Consider the following 20,086-nt stretch of genomic DNA (forward strand, 5'->3'; position numbering starts at 1 on the left):
GCAACGACAGAGACCAAACCACTGGTCCTCCCCGTTGCTCCCAAAAACTGTCCAACATTACTTCTCTCCCGAAACCTCTAACCATTACCAAGACCATTACACCTGATCAACAAGATACAAGATATAAGTCACGAAAACACCAGTAGTGGCCGCCGAAATAGAAAAAAAAAATCAATTCAAATCTACCGGAATTTATACTGATATTACTTCAGCAGGGAAACGTTAGCAGGGAAAATTTTAGTTCTCGTATTGGCCACCAGATGGCGTCATTGAAATCCAATTTCCCTGCTCACTTCACATCGTCAGCAGGGAAAAAAATTGTGAAGACAGCAGGGAAAGTGAAATTTCCCTGCTAACGTAAATAGTTTTTTTTTAACTATAATTTTTATCGTAAATGCAATCTTTTCAACAATATATTTGCTTTGATGTATTTAAATTAGTTTTTTACGTATTTCAATGCCTTCGAATCTGAACAAATATTTTCCTGCTAACGTATCAGTTACTAAGCCAGAAGAAAATTCATAGTCATGGATCACAAAAATCGGCGTTTTCAAACCAAAATGATAATTTAAGTGTAAAATATTTTCAAATCATTGCTGTTCTTCAAGTGTTCAGCAGTGAATTCTATCATTCCGTCTATCAACCACGTCCCTTATTATTGTGATGAGCATTTTCCTTGCGAACTTCACAGTTTTTATTTGTCACAGTTACCAAGCTTTTTGTTTTTATATTTATACAAGCTAAGGTCTATGTAGAACTATTTAAAAAATAAATTAGTAGTTTGTATTTAATTTTAGACTATAGCTTCTTCTGACATTTAAGTTTATTTCTGGCTCAGTAACTGTTACGTTATTTAGCATGAAAAATATACATCCGATAATAAAGCTTCTCCTCCATTAGCTAAATCAGGCCTGACCAACCCTTTTTGCTCAATTTTTACATTTTTGATCGTCTAATTAACAATTGCCAACATTTTCATGATTTGTTTGATGGAATCGATTCTCATGTGACCAGCGAACATAACTTTGATAAAAGTTTTAAAAAATATTCATACTAGTCATTTTTATCTTCATTTTAAGTCGAAAATCAATCCGGCTCGCGGGCCAGTTAAAAAAAACTGAGATTAAATTGCATTAAAATATACAAAAAATACTGATTTGATCAAATCAGCAGGAAATTGTTCAAATAATTACCGCTAACGTAAGCAGCGAAAATATAAAAAAAAAATCGTGTCGTAAATAGTAGGCAAATTCTTAGAGATTTGGAGTTCCTTCAATAATTTCTTTACTATTAATCGCTTGACATTAGAATGTTTTTTAGAGCAATTTTACAAAAACTATGGAACATTAAGGCCAAAACTCCTAGCGACATCAATTTGAATTATTTGAAAATTAATTATTTTTTTCTAAAGTTAAATTCGTGTCTCATAATTGATTCTTTTAACTGAAGTCACGGACGAAATAACCCTGCTTACGCGTTCCAGAATTGATTGATTTTTTTTTCAAACTGAAGTCCCAAACAAATCAAAAATGTTTTCCCTGCTAACGTAACAGTTTACTGGGCCAAGTGTTACTTCAGCAGGGAAAGCGTAGGCCACGCCCCCACAACGTTGTTAGCAGTGAAAAAAAGTGAAGTCAGCAGGGAAAAAATCTGCCTATTTTTTTATTATGTTTTCAAAACATATTAGGGCATGATATTTTTTGTGGCTTTCATGTTTTTTCAATTAGATATATTGCTTACAAATTAATATTTTCTTGAAATTACAAAAACAGAAAAAAGTTTTTCCTGGTTCATGAGAGGAACAGCCTTCAAGAGTATCAAGGCGATATTTACAATGCGGATTCAGTGGCAATGTTATTACTTAACTAATGATAAAATGATTCATGTTAAACTACTACCTATTGGTCGATTTCCCTAAGGTGTCCATATAAGTTCGGGAAAAAATATCAAATGCAATTGAACTCTCAAACTACTGCATATGAGGTGAAAGCTTTGCCACCATACATGGCCCTGTAAAAAAACATAAATCTGCGGTCTTCACAACTATTTGCCCTGCTGACGACGTTGTGGGTCGTTTGCGAGACGTGGCCTACGTTTTCCCTGCTGAAGTAACACTTAACTCAGTAAACTGTTACGTAAGCAGGGAAAACATTTTTGATTTGTCTGGGACTTCACTTAAAAAATTGATTCTGGGACATCTGTCTGAAAAAAAAATATAAATTTCGAAAAAAAAATAGAAATTTAATTGTTTTAAAATAAAATTCTAATACCAAGCGATTAATGGTAAAGAAATATTTGCAAGGAAATCCAAATCTTTAAGAGTTATCCAACCAGAAAAGATGTGATATTGTTATTTCAAACAAAATATTTTTTTGAGTTTACATTACAATCGTACTTTAATGAAAAGGTAGTAAAATGTGCTTGTGTTAAATTAAATAGATACCTACTCATTTATTTTTTAAATAGTTCTACAGCCTGTATAAAAAAACAAAAAGCTTGGTTACTGTGAAGTTAGCAAGGAAAATGCTCATCACAATAATAAGCCACGCCCTAATGATAGAATTCACTGCTGAACACTTGAAGAACAGGAATGATTTGAAAATATTTTACACCAACATATTTGAGTACCTTTGTATAAAAGTTTGAATGTAAATTTAAACTTAAATTATTATTTTGGTTCGAAAACGCCGATTTTTGTGATCCATGACTATGAATTTTCTTCTGGCTCAGTAACTGATACGTTAGCAGGGAAAATATTTGTTCAGATTCAAAGGTATTCAAATACGTAAAAAAAACTAATTATACATCAAAGCAAATATATTGTTGAAAAGATTGCATTTACGATAAAAATTATAGTTAAAAAAAACTATTTACGTTAGCAGGGAAATTTCACTTTCCCTGCTGTCTTCACAATTTTTTTCCCTGCTGACGATGTGAAGTGAGCAGGGAAATTGGATTTCAATGACGCCATCTGGTGGCCAATACGAGAACTAAAATTTTCCCTGCTAACGTTTCCCTGCTCAAGTAACATCAGTGAATTTATCCCAACGATGGGCGTTTCGAAACATCCGCGGGAAACGTGTCCACGGAGTAGTTAAGTTGATACAGAATAACTGTGGATGAAGATTGAGTGGCGCTCACGATCGACGCAACATCGCCAAAATGACGACCAGCTGCAGCAATCTAAGCAGCAATTGCTCCAAGGTTGCTTCGAAGTGTGGAAATCTGCGCTGTCCACATCAAGTCTGCGCACATCCTAGGCCCTTCTGGCAACCACGATGACGACGACGACGAGCTCTCCTTCTTTGACGACTCGTCGATCGTTCTCAGAACCAGTTTAGCGATCACCACGATCAGACGCGTTTTTACGAGCAATAAATGTTAGTTAGTCTTAACTGTACATTCTCGCGTTTTTCCTTCTCACTTCCGACTTCTGCTTTCCTCTGGTCGCCGATAGGTTATGGGCCCAGCAGAGTCGGAATAGAAGGTTCGGTTGTAAAAAGAAAAACCGCGTGGTTTTCTTTGTTCCCGCAGTGGAAGAAGTTTTTTAGAGACTATTGTTTGTCTGTGCCTTTGTGTTCCGTACCGGAAGTGAACAAAATGCCGGAAAAGTTCGCCATCCAGAAGCTGAATGGCCGGAACTGGCAAACCTGGAACATCCGGATCGAAGCGCTGCTTTCCCGCGAAGACATGTGGTCCGTCGTGACGAACGCCATCCCGGTCGGGGACGCCCGGAAGCCGGAGTGGGTCGCACAGGACCGGAAGGCGCGGTCAACGATCCTGCTGTTAATTGAGGACAACCAGTTCCCGATCGTGAAGGGCAGCACCCACGCGAAGGAAGTGTACGACAAGCTGAAAGCGTACCACCTGAAAACGACTCGGTCGTTTCGAGTAAGCCTTTTGAAGAGGTTATGTTCGACGAACCTCACCGAACGCGGTGACCTTGAACAGCACGTGTTGGAGTTGGACGATTTGTTCGATCGTTTACAAGAGGCTGGCATGGACCTGGCCAGCGATGTCCGGGTGTGCATGCTGCTCCGCAGTCTGCCGTCATCGTTTGACCACCTGGTAGCGGCGCTGGACCTGCAGTCGGACAAGAACCTGACGCTGGACACGGTCAAGTCCAAGCTGTCGGACGAGTACCATCGTCGGCAGGAGCGCGATGGCGGCGGTGAGCTGAAAGTGGAAAAGGCCATGCGGTCGGCCGAGCAGTGTGAAAAAGTGTGCTACCAGTGCAAGAAGCCCGGACATTTGATGCGCAATTGTCGATTGGGCAGAAGAAGAAGTGTCACGCCAGCGAAGAAAGAAGAAAACGGCAGAGCCAAGGCGGCTCACAGTGACGCAAAAGCGGTCGCGTTCACGGCCGGTGACGAAAGGGCTGGCTGGGTGATCGATAGCGGCGCGAGTGCACACATGACGAACGATCGGTCGATTTTCACCTCGCTCCGAGAGTTTGCCGGCGGCTGGATCACGCTCGCCGACGGGAAGAAGAAGAAAAAAAAGAAAAAAGAAAAAAAAAAAAAATAAGAAAAAAAAAAAAAAAAAAAAAAAAAAAAAAAAAAAAAAAAAAAAAAAAAAAAAAAATAAAAAAAAAAAAAAATAAAAAAGAAAAAAAAAAAAAAAAAAAAAAAAAAAAAAAAAAAAAAAAAAAGAAAAAAAAAAAAAAAAAAAAAAAAAGAAAAAAAAATAAAAATTGTTTTAAATAAAAAAAATATAAAATAAAATAAAAAAAAATAAAAAAAAAAAAAAAAAAAAAAAAAAAAAAAAAAAAAAAAAAAAAAAAAAAAGAAAAAAAAAGAAAAAAAAACACAAAAAAACATAAAAAAATACAAAAAAAGAAAAAAAAATACAAAAAAAGACAAAAAAAGAAAAAAAAAAAAAAAAAAGAAAAAAAAAAAAAAAGAAGACGCAAATTCTAGGTGAAGGCAGTGTTGTGTTGTTTGGCCTAGACGGCGAAGAAGATGTGGTGAAAATAGAGGTGAAAGAGGTTAAGTTTGTGCCCGGCTTGTCAACGAACTTGATATCCGTGTCCAAGCTGGCGCACAACGGCCTCAAAGTGTTCTTCGACGACGTCGGCTGCCAGATTTCGGACCCCAGCGGGCGTGTGGAGGCAACCGGAGATCGTCGTGGCGGGATGTACTTCCTGTGCCTGGCAGAAGCATCCGCAGGGCAGCACACGGAGAGTTGCCAACACCTATGGCAGCGGCGGCTGGGCCACCGTGACTTGGCAGCTGCCGAACGTATCAACAATGAACAGCTGGCCACCGGGATGAAAGTGCGTGACTGTGGCAATCGGTTCGTTTGCGAATGTTGTCTGGAGGGGAAATCTGTCAAAGCCCCCTTCTCGCCAGTGACCGAAAGAAATTCGACGCAGATTTTGGACATCGTGCGTACAGACTTGTGCGGCCCGATACAAATGTCAACACAAACTGTCAAGCGTTACGTCATGCACCTCATCGACGACGTCAGTCGATGCACATCGGAGGCCGTGAACAGGATCAAGGTACGGTGGACGGAGAATCGGACCGGCCGGAAGATGCAGATCAACCGTTTGGACGGAGGTAACGGATTCGACAGCAAAGAATTGAGAAAGTGCGACGCCAAGTTCATCGAGTTGAGCAACAGGAGTTCTCAAGTGGAGTTGCCAGCCGCGGGGCCGCCTGCCGTGGGGCCGCCCGCCGTCAGAGAAACAGTGGCGGGACCGCCTGCCGCGGAACGACCTGCCGCGGAAACGCCAGCTGCTGAGGAGGAGATCGAGTTGCTGCCGTGTGGGGAAAAGCTGGAAGAAGTGCCTGAAGAAGAAAATGAAGGGAACGAAACAGTGAGTGATCTTCAAGACGCAGTTCCTGAAGAAGAGCCCGAGGATTATCCGGCACCAACCGGCGGCGCGGACGGCGCCGGCGGCGGTCGACCGAAGCGGTACATCCAGCTGCCGAAACATCTTGACGAGTACGAGGTCGACGTGGCATCGTGTGCGTTCGAAGATCCGGAGAACTACAAGGAAGCCATGAAGATACCCGAGTGGCGGAAGGCGATGCAGGAGTTGGCAGCACTGCCCGGCCGTACAGCGCTGGGAAAGGAGGAGCTCGTGTGCAGACTTCGGCGCAGCATTTACGGTTTGCGCCAATCCGCTCGGTGCTGGAACCGGAAACTCAACAAAGTGCTGACGAAGCTGGGGTTCAAGGCCGCGGACGCAGATCCATGTTTGTACCGGATGCAGCAAGGCGGAACAACTGTGTTGCTGCTTGTTTACGTCGACGACTTGCTCGTTGGCTCGACACGGGAGGCTGACATCGACCGGATCTTCCGGTGCCTACAGAGAGAGTTCGAGCTGACCAACTTGGGGGGTGCCAAGCACTTCCTGGGTATGGAGGTGAAACGCGACAACGGGTGCTACAAGGTGCGGGTGAAGAACCACATTGACAAATTGCTCACGAAGTTTGGGATGGAGCAAGCGAAAACCACGAAGTCACCCATGGACCCCGGGTACCTCAAAGCCGAAGAACCGAGTACGCCCTTTGGAGACCAGACGAAGTACCGGAGCTTGGTAGGTGGACTGATGTACATCGCCTGTACTGCTAGACCGGACATTGCGGTCGGTGCGGCAATTCTTGGGCGCAAGTTCAGCGCGCCCAATGAAGTCGACTGGACCGCGGCAAAACGTGTGCTCCGGTATCTAAAAGCGACGAGGGAGTACTATCTTCGACTGGGCGGCGAGCCTGGGGAAGCACTAGTTGGGCACTCGGATGCAGACTGGGCCGGCGATCCAGGAAACAGACGCTCAACGTCCGGCTTTGTTTTCACCTTTGGAGGAGGAGCAATCTCGTGGGCAAGCCGTCAGCAACTGTGCGTCACGAAGCAGATTGCGTTGGAGTACTGTCCGACGAACCGGTTGGTAGCCGATCTCTTCACCAAGCCCCTGGGACCGTTGAAGCTTGGGCAGTTCTGCGGAACGCTCGGGCTGTTGGCGTAGGCGTTGCTGCTGTCCATCGAGGAGGAGTGTGGAAATCTGCGCTGTCCACATCAAGTCTGCGCACATCCTAGGCCCTTCTGGCAACCACGATGACGACGACGACGAGCTCTCCTTCTTTGACGACTCGTCGATCGTTCTCAGAACCAGTTTAGCGATCACCACGATCAGACGCGTTTTTACGAGCAATAAATGTTAGTTAGTCTTAACTGTACATTCTCGCGTTTTTCCTTCTCACTTCCGACTTCTGCTTTCCTCTGGTCGCCGATACGAAGGAGATGACTTCACCACACAATCTGGCTTCCTCCGTGGTAGCGGACGCCTCATCAGCAGCCTATCGGGTTAATAGTGGGGCAAAGGGTATGTCTTCGCTAGTCAGCCGCTCATCTGACCGTGGTCGAAACTGCCCCAGTCTTGTCCCGCAAAGCCTGGATTGTGGATCACCGTTAGAATTTCTGAATTCTATCATATTTTTTTTTGTTTTCATTTGCTGCCACGTGCTCAAGCTCAACTTTACAACAACAAAAACACATTACACCTCGCATTACACACACTGAGGAAAGACGGGCGAGCTGTCACGACAGCAGCGCCATCAGCGCCGGGTGAGTGGATGCCGAAGCTAAATTGCATTTGAAATAACCGTTATGGCTCGGTTATTGAAGGACGATGGTTCCGAACTCGAGTGTCCCGTCTGTTTGTCTGTGGTGGTACCAACATTACGAAAAAAGTGTGCCATGGCATGACAGCCACATTTTTTTTCTAATGTTGGTGCTCTTGCGCGATTTTGACATTTCGGACGTTCAACATTCGAACGCCATCTTCGCTTGAAAACCTGGATTTACAAAACTTCTTATATTTTAATTTTTTTCAGGTTGCATGCGCTGCGTTGCCATTTTTATTTTTTTTAGAGATCTTTAAATGATAACCTGTCAATCAGCTCTTACCCATGTATGTAGTATCATCATAACTAAAAAAAAAAGCAATATTGGTTTTGTAGTCGGAAATATTTAATTGATTTTTGACTGCATCCTTTTGCCAATATTTATGTACTCTTTGAACTCAAATTTGATAATCTAGTTCTTTCTGAAAAAAGTACACACACACAGTCATCTTATAGCCCGATAGCGAATGTCTTGGTGTTTTTAAGTAAATCAATGCTCAGGAAAAAAGTTACGAGGTACGTCAAAAAATATAAATAATAATCAATATTTATGGAAACCGAAAATAAAAAAAATCACTGACAGGATAACTCTTCCAACAAATATTCAACGATTATAACAATCTATTAGTTGGAACTCAACATGCGCATTTTGTTCATAACTTTGTACAAAAAATTAAAAGTGTCTGCAGAAAGTCTCATGAGAATGTTGATCCTTAGGCAAACTATGTGGATATTGTTGCAAATTATCGTTGAACAAATCTCAAGATTTCAGGATAGGACAGGATTTCAAGATAAAAAAATATCCGTGACCTAGAAAATATTTATCCTGTGGATTTTTGTTTTTTATCCAATTCTAAGTTTTTTCATATATTTTCATAGAGCCGCACGACCGTTCATAAAGCTTCGTTTTAGGTGAAGATGCAAGAAATATCGCGCGCTAGGTTAATTTTCTTGCCATGTAGGCTTCTAACAAAATAAAAACATTTTTTTGTAAATGTCATATTTGATATAAAGTTTGACAGGTTAGACAATCGATTTCGATGGGATTTTGCTCGATAACATCGGATTTGCTTAGCTAAAAGTCGGATTTTCTTGGAATTAGGGGGTTTTGAACGCGGAATCAGAATCAATCGGATTTTGAAAGAATGCTCAAATATTAACCAAAATCCAGGATATTTCGCTGTGTCGTTCCATTCGGTGTAGTCTTCTTGTTTAGTTTAACTTCAAATCTTTTTAAAATTTATCGAGAAATTAAAAGTGAGAGTGTGTATGTGCAACATGGAGTTAAACTTTTCAAAGTGCTATGATAATCTTCACAGTAACTTCACAGAAAGTTTAACTCCATGTTGCACACACTCTCACTTTTAATTTCTCGATACTGCAGTGAAAATACTTTTGTTAACTTAGGTTCGCGCAGAAAAATATTTTGTAGAATCAGCCTGTACGATGCTTGATTCAACAATTTTTTGTTGAATATAATCAACACCGATTTTGCGTTGAAACAAACCTTGATTTTCTCAATTCCACAAAAAACTTTTGTTGTTTTAAAAAAAGTTGCTTTGACGTTTAGCGTTGATTCAACAAAAATCTTGATTTTCAAATCAACAAAACGTTGATTCAAATATGCCTTACTTTTCTGCGCGTTAATTAGCTTCTTAAAATGCTAAAACAAAATGCAAGCAATAACAAATAAATAATTTTATGAAGCATAAATAGTGTTTTGAAAAAAAAATTGTGTTATCTTTTCTTACATTGATTTCATAAAAAGGACAAAAATACACTCAAACCCCGGTGGTTTGACACCAACTGTTGTCAAACGAACGGGGTCGCTTTTGAGTTTGACACCCCTTTTACACGGAGTTCATACACACTATAAAACGTTTGTATTGATAGTGTGCGTAAGCGCCGTCTAAAAAGTGACAGTTCGTCACTTTTTAGTTTGACTTTACCAACCAACGGGGTACAAACTAAAAAAGTGTCAAACGAAAAAGTGACAACCACCGGGGGTTGAGTGTACAGACAACCACCCAGTCACAGCGTTCTAGCAGAATTCTAGCAGAGTTCTAACAGAGGTGGATATTCTAACAGCATTCTAGCAGAAACGTTCCATGGTTCTAGCAGGATTCTGACAGAACCAGCTCTGCTAGAATATTTCGTGACTGGGCAGAACCAGATCTTGCGTTAAAACTGAATTCGTATACGATTCGAACAGAATTCGTGTTCCCAATTTGGATTGAACTGATCGGGGTTTTGCTTGCACAAGCCGGGCACAGCCCTACCCATTCGTTGAAATTTCGTCAAGCTTTTGACATTCCTCCATTCTCCTGCCATCCAATCGCGCTTTGCGGCCACTTTTTCCCGTTTCGTCTTCCATGTTTACTTCTGTGTGGAACGTCATCGCGGCAAGAGCTCTCAGCTTCGCGGAGGTGCGCTCTCCTTTGTGCGTTTTTTTCCTTCTTGGCCCATCCAATTAATAAGCAATTCCGTCGTGTGTGTTCCGTTCCGTTCCGTCGTCGTCGTCGCGAGTTCCCTTTTTCTTCCCCGTGGCAGCCGGAAGTGAATGTCCTACGCAGTGATGCAGCAGCCCGTGTCAATCAAGTCCGAGCCGGATTGGAGCGATCTGATGCTTCCGGAGCATGACAATCGGGGCTATTTGGCCCAGCAGCAGCTGCACTACAGCCAAATGCAGCAACAGCAAGCTGCGGCGGCGGCGGCGGCTGCAGCAGCGGCCGCAGCCCAACAGCACCACCATCAGCAACAGCAGCAGCAGCAGCAACAACAACAGCTTCCGCCAAGCCACCAGCAACTTCCGCCGGTGGTCATGGGGAATCCGTCCCCGCAGCACCCCCAGCAACAGCAGCAGCAGCAGCAACAAATGAGAAACGGGAATCACCCGGCACCGGCCGCGGCCAACCTTCAACAGCAGCAGCAGCAGCAACAGCCGCCCATTTCCAACGATCCCGTGGACAACGAGCCGCTGGACATAATCGAAACGATCGATTCCGACGATAATGACTTTGCCGAAGCGGAATCGCTGACCCTCCAGCAGTACAAGGTGAGTGGCCAATTAGTGCTGTCCCCTTTTCCCCCCTCAAAAGGGAACCTTTTCGCCAATCATAATCCGCTCCCCCCGGGGGGCAAAGGAAATAGATTCCCTCAAGGGAAGATGGCCCCGTGAAAAAAACGGGAACCTCCGAAAAGGTCTTCTAACATAAAATTAATTACCCCCTCGGTTTCGTTCCGCCGCGCGATGCGAGGATGGTTCACGCGAAGGTGTTTGGTACGCATGCTCCCCGCGCGCCGGAGGGTTTGCGGACGGCGGTGGCGGCCCCGCGTGTGTCACTCATACACTGACACCCTTCTGCTACTGCTTACAACACCCTATTCGGGTATGGGAGAGGGTGCCAGAGAGGGTAAACAAAATAAGACTGCAAAGAAGAAGGGTACCGTCGTGAGGTGTGAAATCATGATGTTATTTTGTGTTTCAATGAATTTGGAGTTTTTGTTAGTATTGCGCGTATTGAGAAATAATCAGTTTTGGTGATTATCTTGAAGGTGTCCCAAATATAGGAGCGCAAGGAGTTTTTCAATTGATCGCAGCAATCGGTTTGATTTTCACTTTACATTGCTGTCAGTGCAGATCAACTATTTATGCTATTTTTTCGTTTCGACAGTCTTTTTCAGATGGTGAGCGTTTTTTAATGGAATAATATTTAATATTTTTTAAATAAAAAAAACTAAAAATAAAACTCCTTCCTTCTATTGCAGGGATCATGTTCGATTTAAAAAATATATCAATCCTGAGGCTTTTTGAACTGCGTTCTTTTATTGTGTAACGCTGTTAGGGGGCTGTTTTGCCAGAAACGGATTCCGATTGTGACCACCGGGGAACATGGGAACCGCAGACCGCCCAGCAGACAAATTAATACACTAATACCCTAAAGGGGCCATCCATAAACCACGTGGGGGGGGGGGGTATGGCGATTGTCCACGCTCCATACAGAAAAGATTTTTTTGTAAGGACAATTGTCCACGAAGGGGGGGGGGGGGGGTTTGAGTTTTTCAAAAAAGTGTCCACGTGGTTTATGGATGGTCCGAAAGACACTCTTCATTCAAAATCAAAAAGTTTTATACGTCGCATGACCAGTTAACCGACGAGTTAACGCTGTTTCTTAAATACGGTTCTGGATGTGGCCACCGAAGAAAGTGGAACCGGTTTCGATGTTCCGTCTCATGGATTTTTTTGCTATTCTAGGATTGTTTTGCATGGAAAAAGCAATGGAATAAAATTCTTGACAAAACTGAATCTAGGTGGTCCGAACTCCGGCCACCGGTCTGTGGGGTAATTTTCTATTGGATTCTGTTTTCTGATACTTAAACAAAGCTTTTGATGGTTTTCTTGAACCAAAGAGAAGTAATTTTTGGTGGAACCATGTTTTATTAAATTTTTGGTCATTTTCTCATTTTAACCCATTGTCTGGCACATTAGTGTAGTCAAAATCAGGGCCGATAGCCCTCACACCGCTGACCTTAACCGTCAGGTAATGTCCCCTCTGAGCATGCCCGGGTTAGCGTATGGCTGGGCGTCAAGTTCTCCAACTATGGGGAAGCATGCCCAACGGAGCCAACAATGCCCGCTGTGCGTCCATCCGACCAGGTACCCGGTTCCATCAAGCCGGCCACAAAGGTCTCAGAACGGTAGATTCCGCCACCAGAAACCAGAAAACCGCAGCCAAAACCGACAAGCATTCGTCAGCCAGCAGTAAAAGTCCTTACGAATATCTCAGATTGACAGTCAACTATAATTTAAAAAAAAATGTCTAAGCCTACTCTCCTGCCTTCTCTAGGTTTCCCAGGGTTTTCCCATTGCGACGATATCTTTCTGCGGCGATTAATTGGAGCGCAAGATTCTAATTTTTCTCGAAATTATTAATATTTGACTTCTAAAACTGAAAATAACTAAATTCACAAATGTGCACTTTTTTTAAAGCTATTTTGTTGAGTTGAGTTTTCACCAAAATAGCTTTAAACAAATGTCCAGATTTGTTTATTTAGCTATTTGCAGTTTTAGAAATCAAGTTTAATAAATACTTTGATAAATTTTTAGTATTTTTAGCTCTAATATTTTTTCATATGTTGCTAAGTTTCCAATTGTAGAAGCATTTTTTTCTGTTTTGTGATATTTCTTATCACCATGTCCTCGAAATATTATAAACTATCTATAAAAAATATATATATCAAAATTTAATTAAAGGACACTTAAAAAAACACTTTATTTATGCACACAGTTTTTTTCGCTACAAATTGTACCAATTCGCATAACAAAAATTACTGCATACTTATTTTGACATAGGCTGTAGTTGTTATTGTTTTTAAAAACATTGCCGCAGTCGCCTTAAACAAGTAACATTATCCAACCCAAAATTTCTAACAGCAAAAACTGATGTCTCTTAATGCTTTTTGAAGAATCAAAATTGGTTAAAAGATATTTTTGGCGATTTTTCCAATCGAAGCTCAAAAATTATTATACAGAATGAAAATAATACCGTCATCAGAGGTGACATTGGCAATTTTCGAGAATTTCGCGATTTAATTTAATTCATGCAAAGTGCCCAATCCGGTCTTGCAGGCCAAGGATTGATACCTAAGAGCATGCAATGGCACTGACCTTGTTGCGTGCTCTTCGGTTGACGTCCACGTAAGGAACATCCTGGAAGGAGCGTAACTAACTACATCCGTAGTTCTGTTAGATCATTCGAATTATCTTGATCAGAACAGTATAGCTCTGGTTCCTTGCGAGTGTCCTATTTTCTTACCTCCACGTTGGCTTGGTTTTCATGATGACCTAGCTGGTGGCCTGTGGAACGGATCGTAAACCTTTGACCACCGCGGGTCAAAGTCGAGACGGCTAAAAGAAAGGGGCGCGACAATGTGGGAAAGGGAAGTAATTTGTGATTGTAGACGGTATTGTTTTGATTCGCAGTATGTTGAGTCAACTGCTGTGGATGTACCTGAAACATCGCACAACGGGGTTTCTCTTCTCTTCATTCTCAGCTACCACCTATCTCTATTTTTATTTTGCTCTTCTGATTCCCAATTCTTCACTGATTCGTCTATTTAATATCCAACATTTGATTTTAATTTTACTAACTTTTGATTCTTTTATCTCTCAAAGCTTTTCCACTCTTTTCTATCAATTGATACTGCTGTAACAAACTTAGTTTTGTTTTGTTTTTCCTTAAAAATATACTTTTCCAATGTACTAGTAATATCAAGTCTATTTATCATTCGAAAAAAAAAACGAAGTTGACTTTATAGCTGTCGGCCACCATTGCTAGTACCAACCACTAGTGTCTTCCTTTTATCTACAAGGACTTCGCTGCCCTGGGCTCCTAAGTGTATGAAAGTATGGCACGGAGCGACGGCGCCGAATACCCATATTTACACAAAGAATTTTATCATTCGCCTAATCTTTTTTTTTTTTTTTATTGCGAATTTATTTATTTGAATAATTCTTTATCTGTCCTATAAATTATCATTACTATAATCTAAGCTTGTTTTGTATCTATTTATTAACTATTGTCTAATTTTACATCTAATACATCTAGCTTCTCATTTTTATTCTTCAAAATACGCTCATCATTCACTTACTATTGATACTTGATTTTTATAAAATAAATTCTCTTTTACTGTCTATTGTTTTCAATCTTCACCCTTTTTTTTTAAACAAGGTTTGAGCCCTTACTCAATTTATGGAATGGTTAAAGGATTAACACAAATATTACTATTGTATTTTTGGTAAACTTTTATAACATGCTTAGGACCAAAAATTGTAACAAAACACCGCGACAAAAGAAATAGCAACAGATAAACAGACTCAACAATAGGGAAGATTTCAGGAGAAAACAATACACAGTAAATAACAATAAGTTTTTGAATTCAAACAAAAAATTAAACAGTTTTTCCTTTAATGAAAGTTGATAGGCACACTATCAATGGTTAGGCGCTTATACTTACATCAAACCCTACGTAATGTACCACCCCCGGCCGAGTTAAAATGCGTAACCGGAAAAGAAGGTGTGCATGCCTGGCACGAACACTCAAAGCGTGTTCTAGCGTGCTGCTCGTACTGACTCAGAGCAAGGGTGAGATGTAGGTGTAAGGGCAGTGCGTGTTCGTCGGGAACCTGGTGCATAAGATCGGTCAAGGCCCGTTCTTACACTGAAAATTGCGAATTGCGAATTGCAAAAAAAAAAACTCCAGAATTGATTGTTCGTTTTTCAAGTGAAAAGATACAATGTTACTAACTCATTTGACGTAAACAATTTATTTTTTCACATTTTCAATCTGAAATTTCTATGAATCACAGTTAGTATGAAATAAATCATAAAATACAATGGCATATAAACTTTTTGAAAAAAAACCTTACTGACCAACCCAGTACATATGTTTTCTAATGTAAAAGTTAGGACAAACATAACCGATTGAAAAACATTTGTATTCGAAATCTTAACTCTGTCATCGCTGTTTAGCGGTATAAATTCAGGTGATTTTTTAGTTTCAATGGTTCGGATTTTTAAGCTTTTACATGATGCGCTTTCAGTTGTCAAAACGCTGATAAAATTTTAATGAATTTAAAAATGTATTTAAAATCTGTTAAACAAAACAAGCATTACATAAAACATATGCAATTTTAAAAAGGCTCTTAAGTTTTAAAAAGGACTTAAGTTCTTTTGCGATAAAAATTTCAGTAAATAAGGCCGATGCAAATATTTTTAAAAATGTGTCCCTCGACTCTGGCCGAGGTTGAAAATAAAAAAAATATAATAATTGAAATTACAAGCCAGAATATCAACATTTCAATTAAAAAAAAAAACTTTTTGCGGTTTTGTGCATCAAAAATTCACCAAAATTCAAAAGATTTTTGAATCATCACAAACATGCTGAAAATTATTCTAAACGCAGGAGAATGCAAATTCCAAACCATAAATTTCCAAGGAAAGTTCAAACTTTTTTGAAAAAAAAAAATATGTTTTTGCCCCCTCGGGCTGACTTTGAACCCCTCCGGCTTAGGTTTTTTTACTTTCCTTGTTCTCAATGAGTTTGTTCGTGGATTCCTTGTTATGTTTCATAAAAAAAGCTGTATTCCTGCCAAAATAATTGGGTCGCGAAATTAACAAAATTTCATTCCAGCATTTACTGCAGAAAATTTAATAGGGAAAAATATATTATTCGTTATAGGCGAATATTCTAAATTCACAAGGAAAACTTAAAAGAAAAAAAGGTGAAGTTTTTTTTTAATCTTAATAAACAAAAAGCGTTTGGTACGCTGTGTTTACGCATCTTTCTTTCAAATGTGAAATGTGATCCGTTCTCAGAAAGTAATCGGCTCCCCTCCCACTAACATTTACACACAAGATCCTCTGTTATTACTCTTAGCTTTAAGAAAAAATTAATTACAAAAGCCGGCTCGGTCCCAACCAGGTCCCAGTACCGAAAAGGGCCTATTGAAAATAATTTTATGAAAAAAAAATCCGTTGCCAGAATTCTCTATGCGGTAAACACAACACAGTGGGGCTGGCCACTTTTATTTTTCTAACCCTAAGCATGCTTTCATCAGATCAGCTGCGTTTGTGTTAGATTAGATTAGATTTGAAAAAAATGGTTCGATAATGAAAATTTGCATTTCTTGTTCTTATTGGGTTATTGGGAACCATCATGCCCTGCTATTCAAAAGCACCCAGAAAGCAAAATTTGTTTATTGGACCTTCAAAGAACTCTACGAATCAAGGTCCTCAGGCATTAAACTAAAAATATTTCAACCAATGTTTAGCTTTTAAAAAGCATTGGAAAGAAGAAGAAATTTTAGAAATTTGTGGGGTGTGAAGTTTGACAAGTTTTATGTGGCGTTAGGTCTATTCCAGTAACGCAGAATTCATTTTTTTTTACGATTTTTACGAATATGATGAATTGACTATTTTAAATATCCGTACACTAAGAAGACTTGGTTTAAATGATAATTTTTGACCACCCTACTGAGGTTTTGCAGCGCGACTGTGTTTCAAATGTAGGTGGCGCCAAAATGAGGTTACTTGCCAAAAATTGCATTCCTTTCTGCTGGATTGAAGAACAAAATCGCTTATTTCTCATGATTTCCTGCATCAATCATAATGAAACTGGTTGCAAAAGACGAGAATTTTTTTTTGCGCTGCAAATAAGTTACTTTTGCTGGTTGCAGAATTTAGCAAAGTCTGCGGTTACGGGAGTAGACCTATTGCCGATGAAGGAGCTTTCACGGTGCTCAAAATACCGTTATTATGAAAAAAAACGCAATCCGAGATTTTGGAGTCTATCCATTCCTTACACGATAGCGCACCTCTGTGCAAAAAATGAAAACATTCGCTGATGTAGTTTTCGAGATACAGCCCTTAAGATGTTACATCCGATTTTCAATAAGAAAACCAAAACAATCTATTTAATTTTAGCATCATTCATTCATTATCTCGAAATGCATATTCTTTAAAGTGCTAAAATTGCATAGTTTATATAGATTTTCTTAGAAAAGTCGGAAATAACATTTTGAAATGGCTGTATCTCGAGAACTACATCAGCAAACCTTCTGAAACTTGGCCCAGAGATACTTGACAGTCATTTGAAGCAAAAAACATCATTATCTCGAATTGCATATTCTTTGAAATGCTAAAATTGAATAGATTGTTTTGGTTTTCTTATTGAAAATCGGATGTAACATCTTAAAAGGGCTGTATCTCGAAAACTACATCAGCGAATGTTTTCATTTTTTTGCACAGAGGTGCGCTATGGTGTAAGGAATCGATAGACCCCAAAATCTCGGATTGCATATTTTTTTTCATAATGACGGTATTTTGAGCACCGTGCTTTAAGACTATGGCATACAAACAAACAAACGCGCACTTTTTTTTGTGTTTGACAGTTTGCCAAACTTGCAAACTTGTTTGCGGCAAACTCACAAACTAAGCCAAACGTTTCTGCAAACAAACAGAGTAGGCAAACTGTCAAAAAGTTTGTTTGTTCGCGAGTTTGTTTGTTTGTCGTAGTCTAATACTTCCTTTACAAGCAATAGTGACGATCGCTTTACCCTCTGATATTTTTGTGCAAGAATCATCAAATGATAGTTTTTTTTCTATCACTTATCAACATCACTGGCCTTTTTTTTTTATTCGAAGCGTATTTTTTTTTTTTTCAAAAAAAAAATTGAATTCCTGATTTTATATTTTTTGAAAATATCCTTAGTTTTTTAACGGGATTGTATTAAAAAAGTGTTTCAAGCCAGCTTATTTTAAAATTATAAATTTGTCAAATTTCAATCAACCCCACGCTACGGTACCCTTACACCTCTCCTAACATGGTGACGAAAGGCCGAGCAGCAGCCCACTGTGCTGGAGTACGCGGCAGCGCGAAAGAAAGGTGTTTGTGATGGTGGTGGTGGTCGAATGTCGTTTTATTTACATTCATCCACATCTCATTTCTCGTCTCACCGCCACTCCGTGTCCCTTTGCGGCTAGTACTCGACCTAGTGTAATCCCTGGAGGGGGTGTGTATGAGTGTGAGTGTGAGTGTGAGTGAGTTCTCACTAAGTAGCATTTGGGGAGATATCACTGACCCCACTAAGGGATGTGTGTGTGTGTGTGTGTTTGAGTGAGTGTATGGGAGGGGGTGTGAACTCTGTTTGTGGTGGGTTGCTGCGATTTTTGAAGAGGATTGGCAGATTAGAAAGGTGACGGGTTAGATTGCTGGAATGATTGGCGACGTCGGATGACAGCGGAGTGTTTTTGAGGTGAAAATTTTGATTTTGAGATTGAAATGAGTTTTTTTGCGCAGTTTATTAGATTGATTGATTGATTTTCAAAATATTTTGAAGAAGACATTCGTACTGGTTAATGTGTTTAGAAGTTTCGCCATTCCTTTATGAAACTTAAAAAGTCTATTTGAAAATAGTCAGCTCAACTAGCTTGATCAAGTCTTGAAACTAACTCACATCAACAAAAACACTCTGCTGCTATTCGAACCGCTAGAAACTGACAACAATCTATCCCATTCATATATTTAGACATTTAGTTCGTCAAAACTGTTCCCCCTCTAAGCCATTCTATTGCATCAACTAACCAATCTTCAACGCTTGTTTCTCAAAATCCGTTTTAAATTTTTACTATTATTTTTTCTCCCTTTCCCACACACTCTTTCAAAAGCCGAAGCAGCAAATCCCGGATTTCCCCTTAATCATCATCATCATTCATTCTATTCATTTCTGCGGCTAATGTTATTTTTTGTTCACTTTCCTCTCTTCTCTTTGCTGTTATTTTTCTCACTGCTTCGACTAGTTCTTTCATTAAATGTTTCTCTCCCGCATTTTCCTGTTTCTTTCTTTTTTTGTTCGCCATAATAATCTGTTTCTCTCTTCATTTCCTCTCCTATCCCCTAATCCCACATTTTCCTTCAAAAAGTAAGCATCAAACTATACAACTCACAGGGTTGTTACGGACGGCGCGGATCGCGCGGATGGCGCGTTTCGCGCGGATAGCGCGGATCTGGCGCGGATTTGCTGGCTAATTTTGCTCAGGCGCGGATTTCGCGCGGATGTTAATTTTGATAAATAAATTAATTGAGAGAGATAGAATTACTTTCAAATTATTAAGAAAAATATTATCAGGAATTACGATAATTTGTATTTTTCTTTGAGTGCAAGAATTTTATATATTTTATTAATTGATTTTTTTTGAATTTTCTGAAAATGTTTGTTTGTATTTTCTTAGTACGAAAGGTCGAAAAATTAAGATGAAGATTTTGTAGAAATTATTTTTTATATGTTTCTTGTAATTTCTTAACATCTCCGGCTCTGAATATTTTATTTCTTTTGAGTTTTGAGGAATGATTTTAACCTTATTAATTTTTTATTTTATACTGGATTTATTCAATTTTTAATGTTGTAAATTAAATATTACAAACTTTTCCCGAAGATATAACCATTAGAATGTGTAACAAAAACTTGTATTGGGTGTTGTTCTGGTGAGCGCCAAATATGAGCTTGATTGAACGTAACAGAAGCTGGCCTCCACTTTCGAATTTTAGATGGAATTTAATTGTAGAAATATTTTTTTTTTCTAAATTTAAACATTCTTGGCGAAAATAAAAAGATCAGATTATTCCAAATTCAAAGCTTCAGAAATTCAAAAAATCGAAACTTTTTTTGTTTTAATTAACGAAAAAATCAAAATACATATTAATTTTTTTTCGAAATTTCTAGAATTGTAATTTAAAAAGCTGAAATTTCCAAATTCAAAATTTTAGAAATCTGAAATTCAAAATACCAAAAATTTGAAGATTTAAAAAAATCTAAATTAGAAAGTCAAAATTTAAAAACAACAAAAAATAAATTCAAAACAATATAGAAAACAACAAAAAATGTTTCTCAAATC

The 20,086-nt window shown here is 39.5% G+C and overlaps 1 protein-coding gene across 1 annotated transcript in view; it reads left to right on the top strand.

Moving 5' to 3' along the window:
* Positions 1-10,035: 10,035 nt before the first annotated feature.
* LOC120429153 (uncharacterized) overlaps positions 10,036-20,086 on the top strand; it is a 132,049-nt gene continuing 121,998 nt past the window's right edge. The window contains exon 1 of the mRNA XM_052710488.1: positions 10,036-10,686. Within this exon, the coding sequence (XP_052566448.1) occupies positions 10,192-10,686 (495 nt within the window). The 5' untranslated portion in view covers positions 10,036-10,191. The remainder of the gene's footprint in view (positions 10,687-20,086) is intronic.

This window comes from Culex pipiens, chromosome 3 (assembly GCF_016801865.2).
Source record: "Culex pipiens pallens isolate TS chromosome 3, TS_CPP_V2, whole genome shotgun sequence".
NCBI lineage: Eukaryota > Metazoa > Arthropoda > Insecta > Diptera > Culicidae > Culex > Culex pipiens.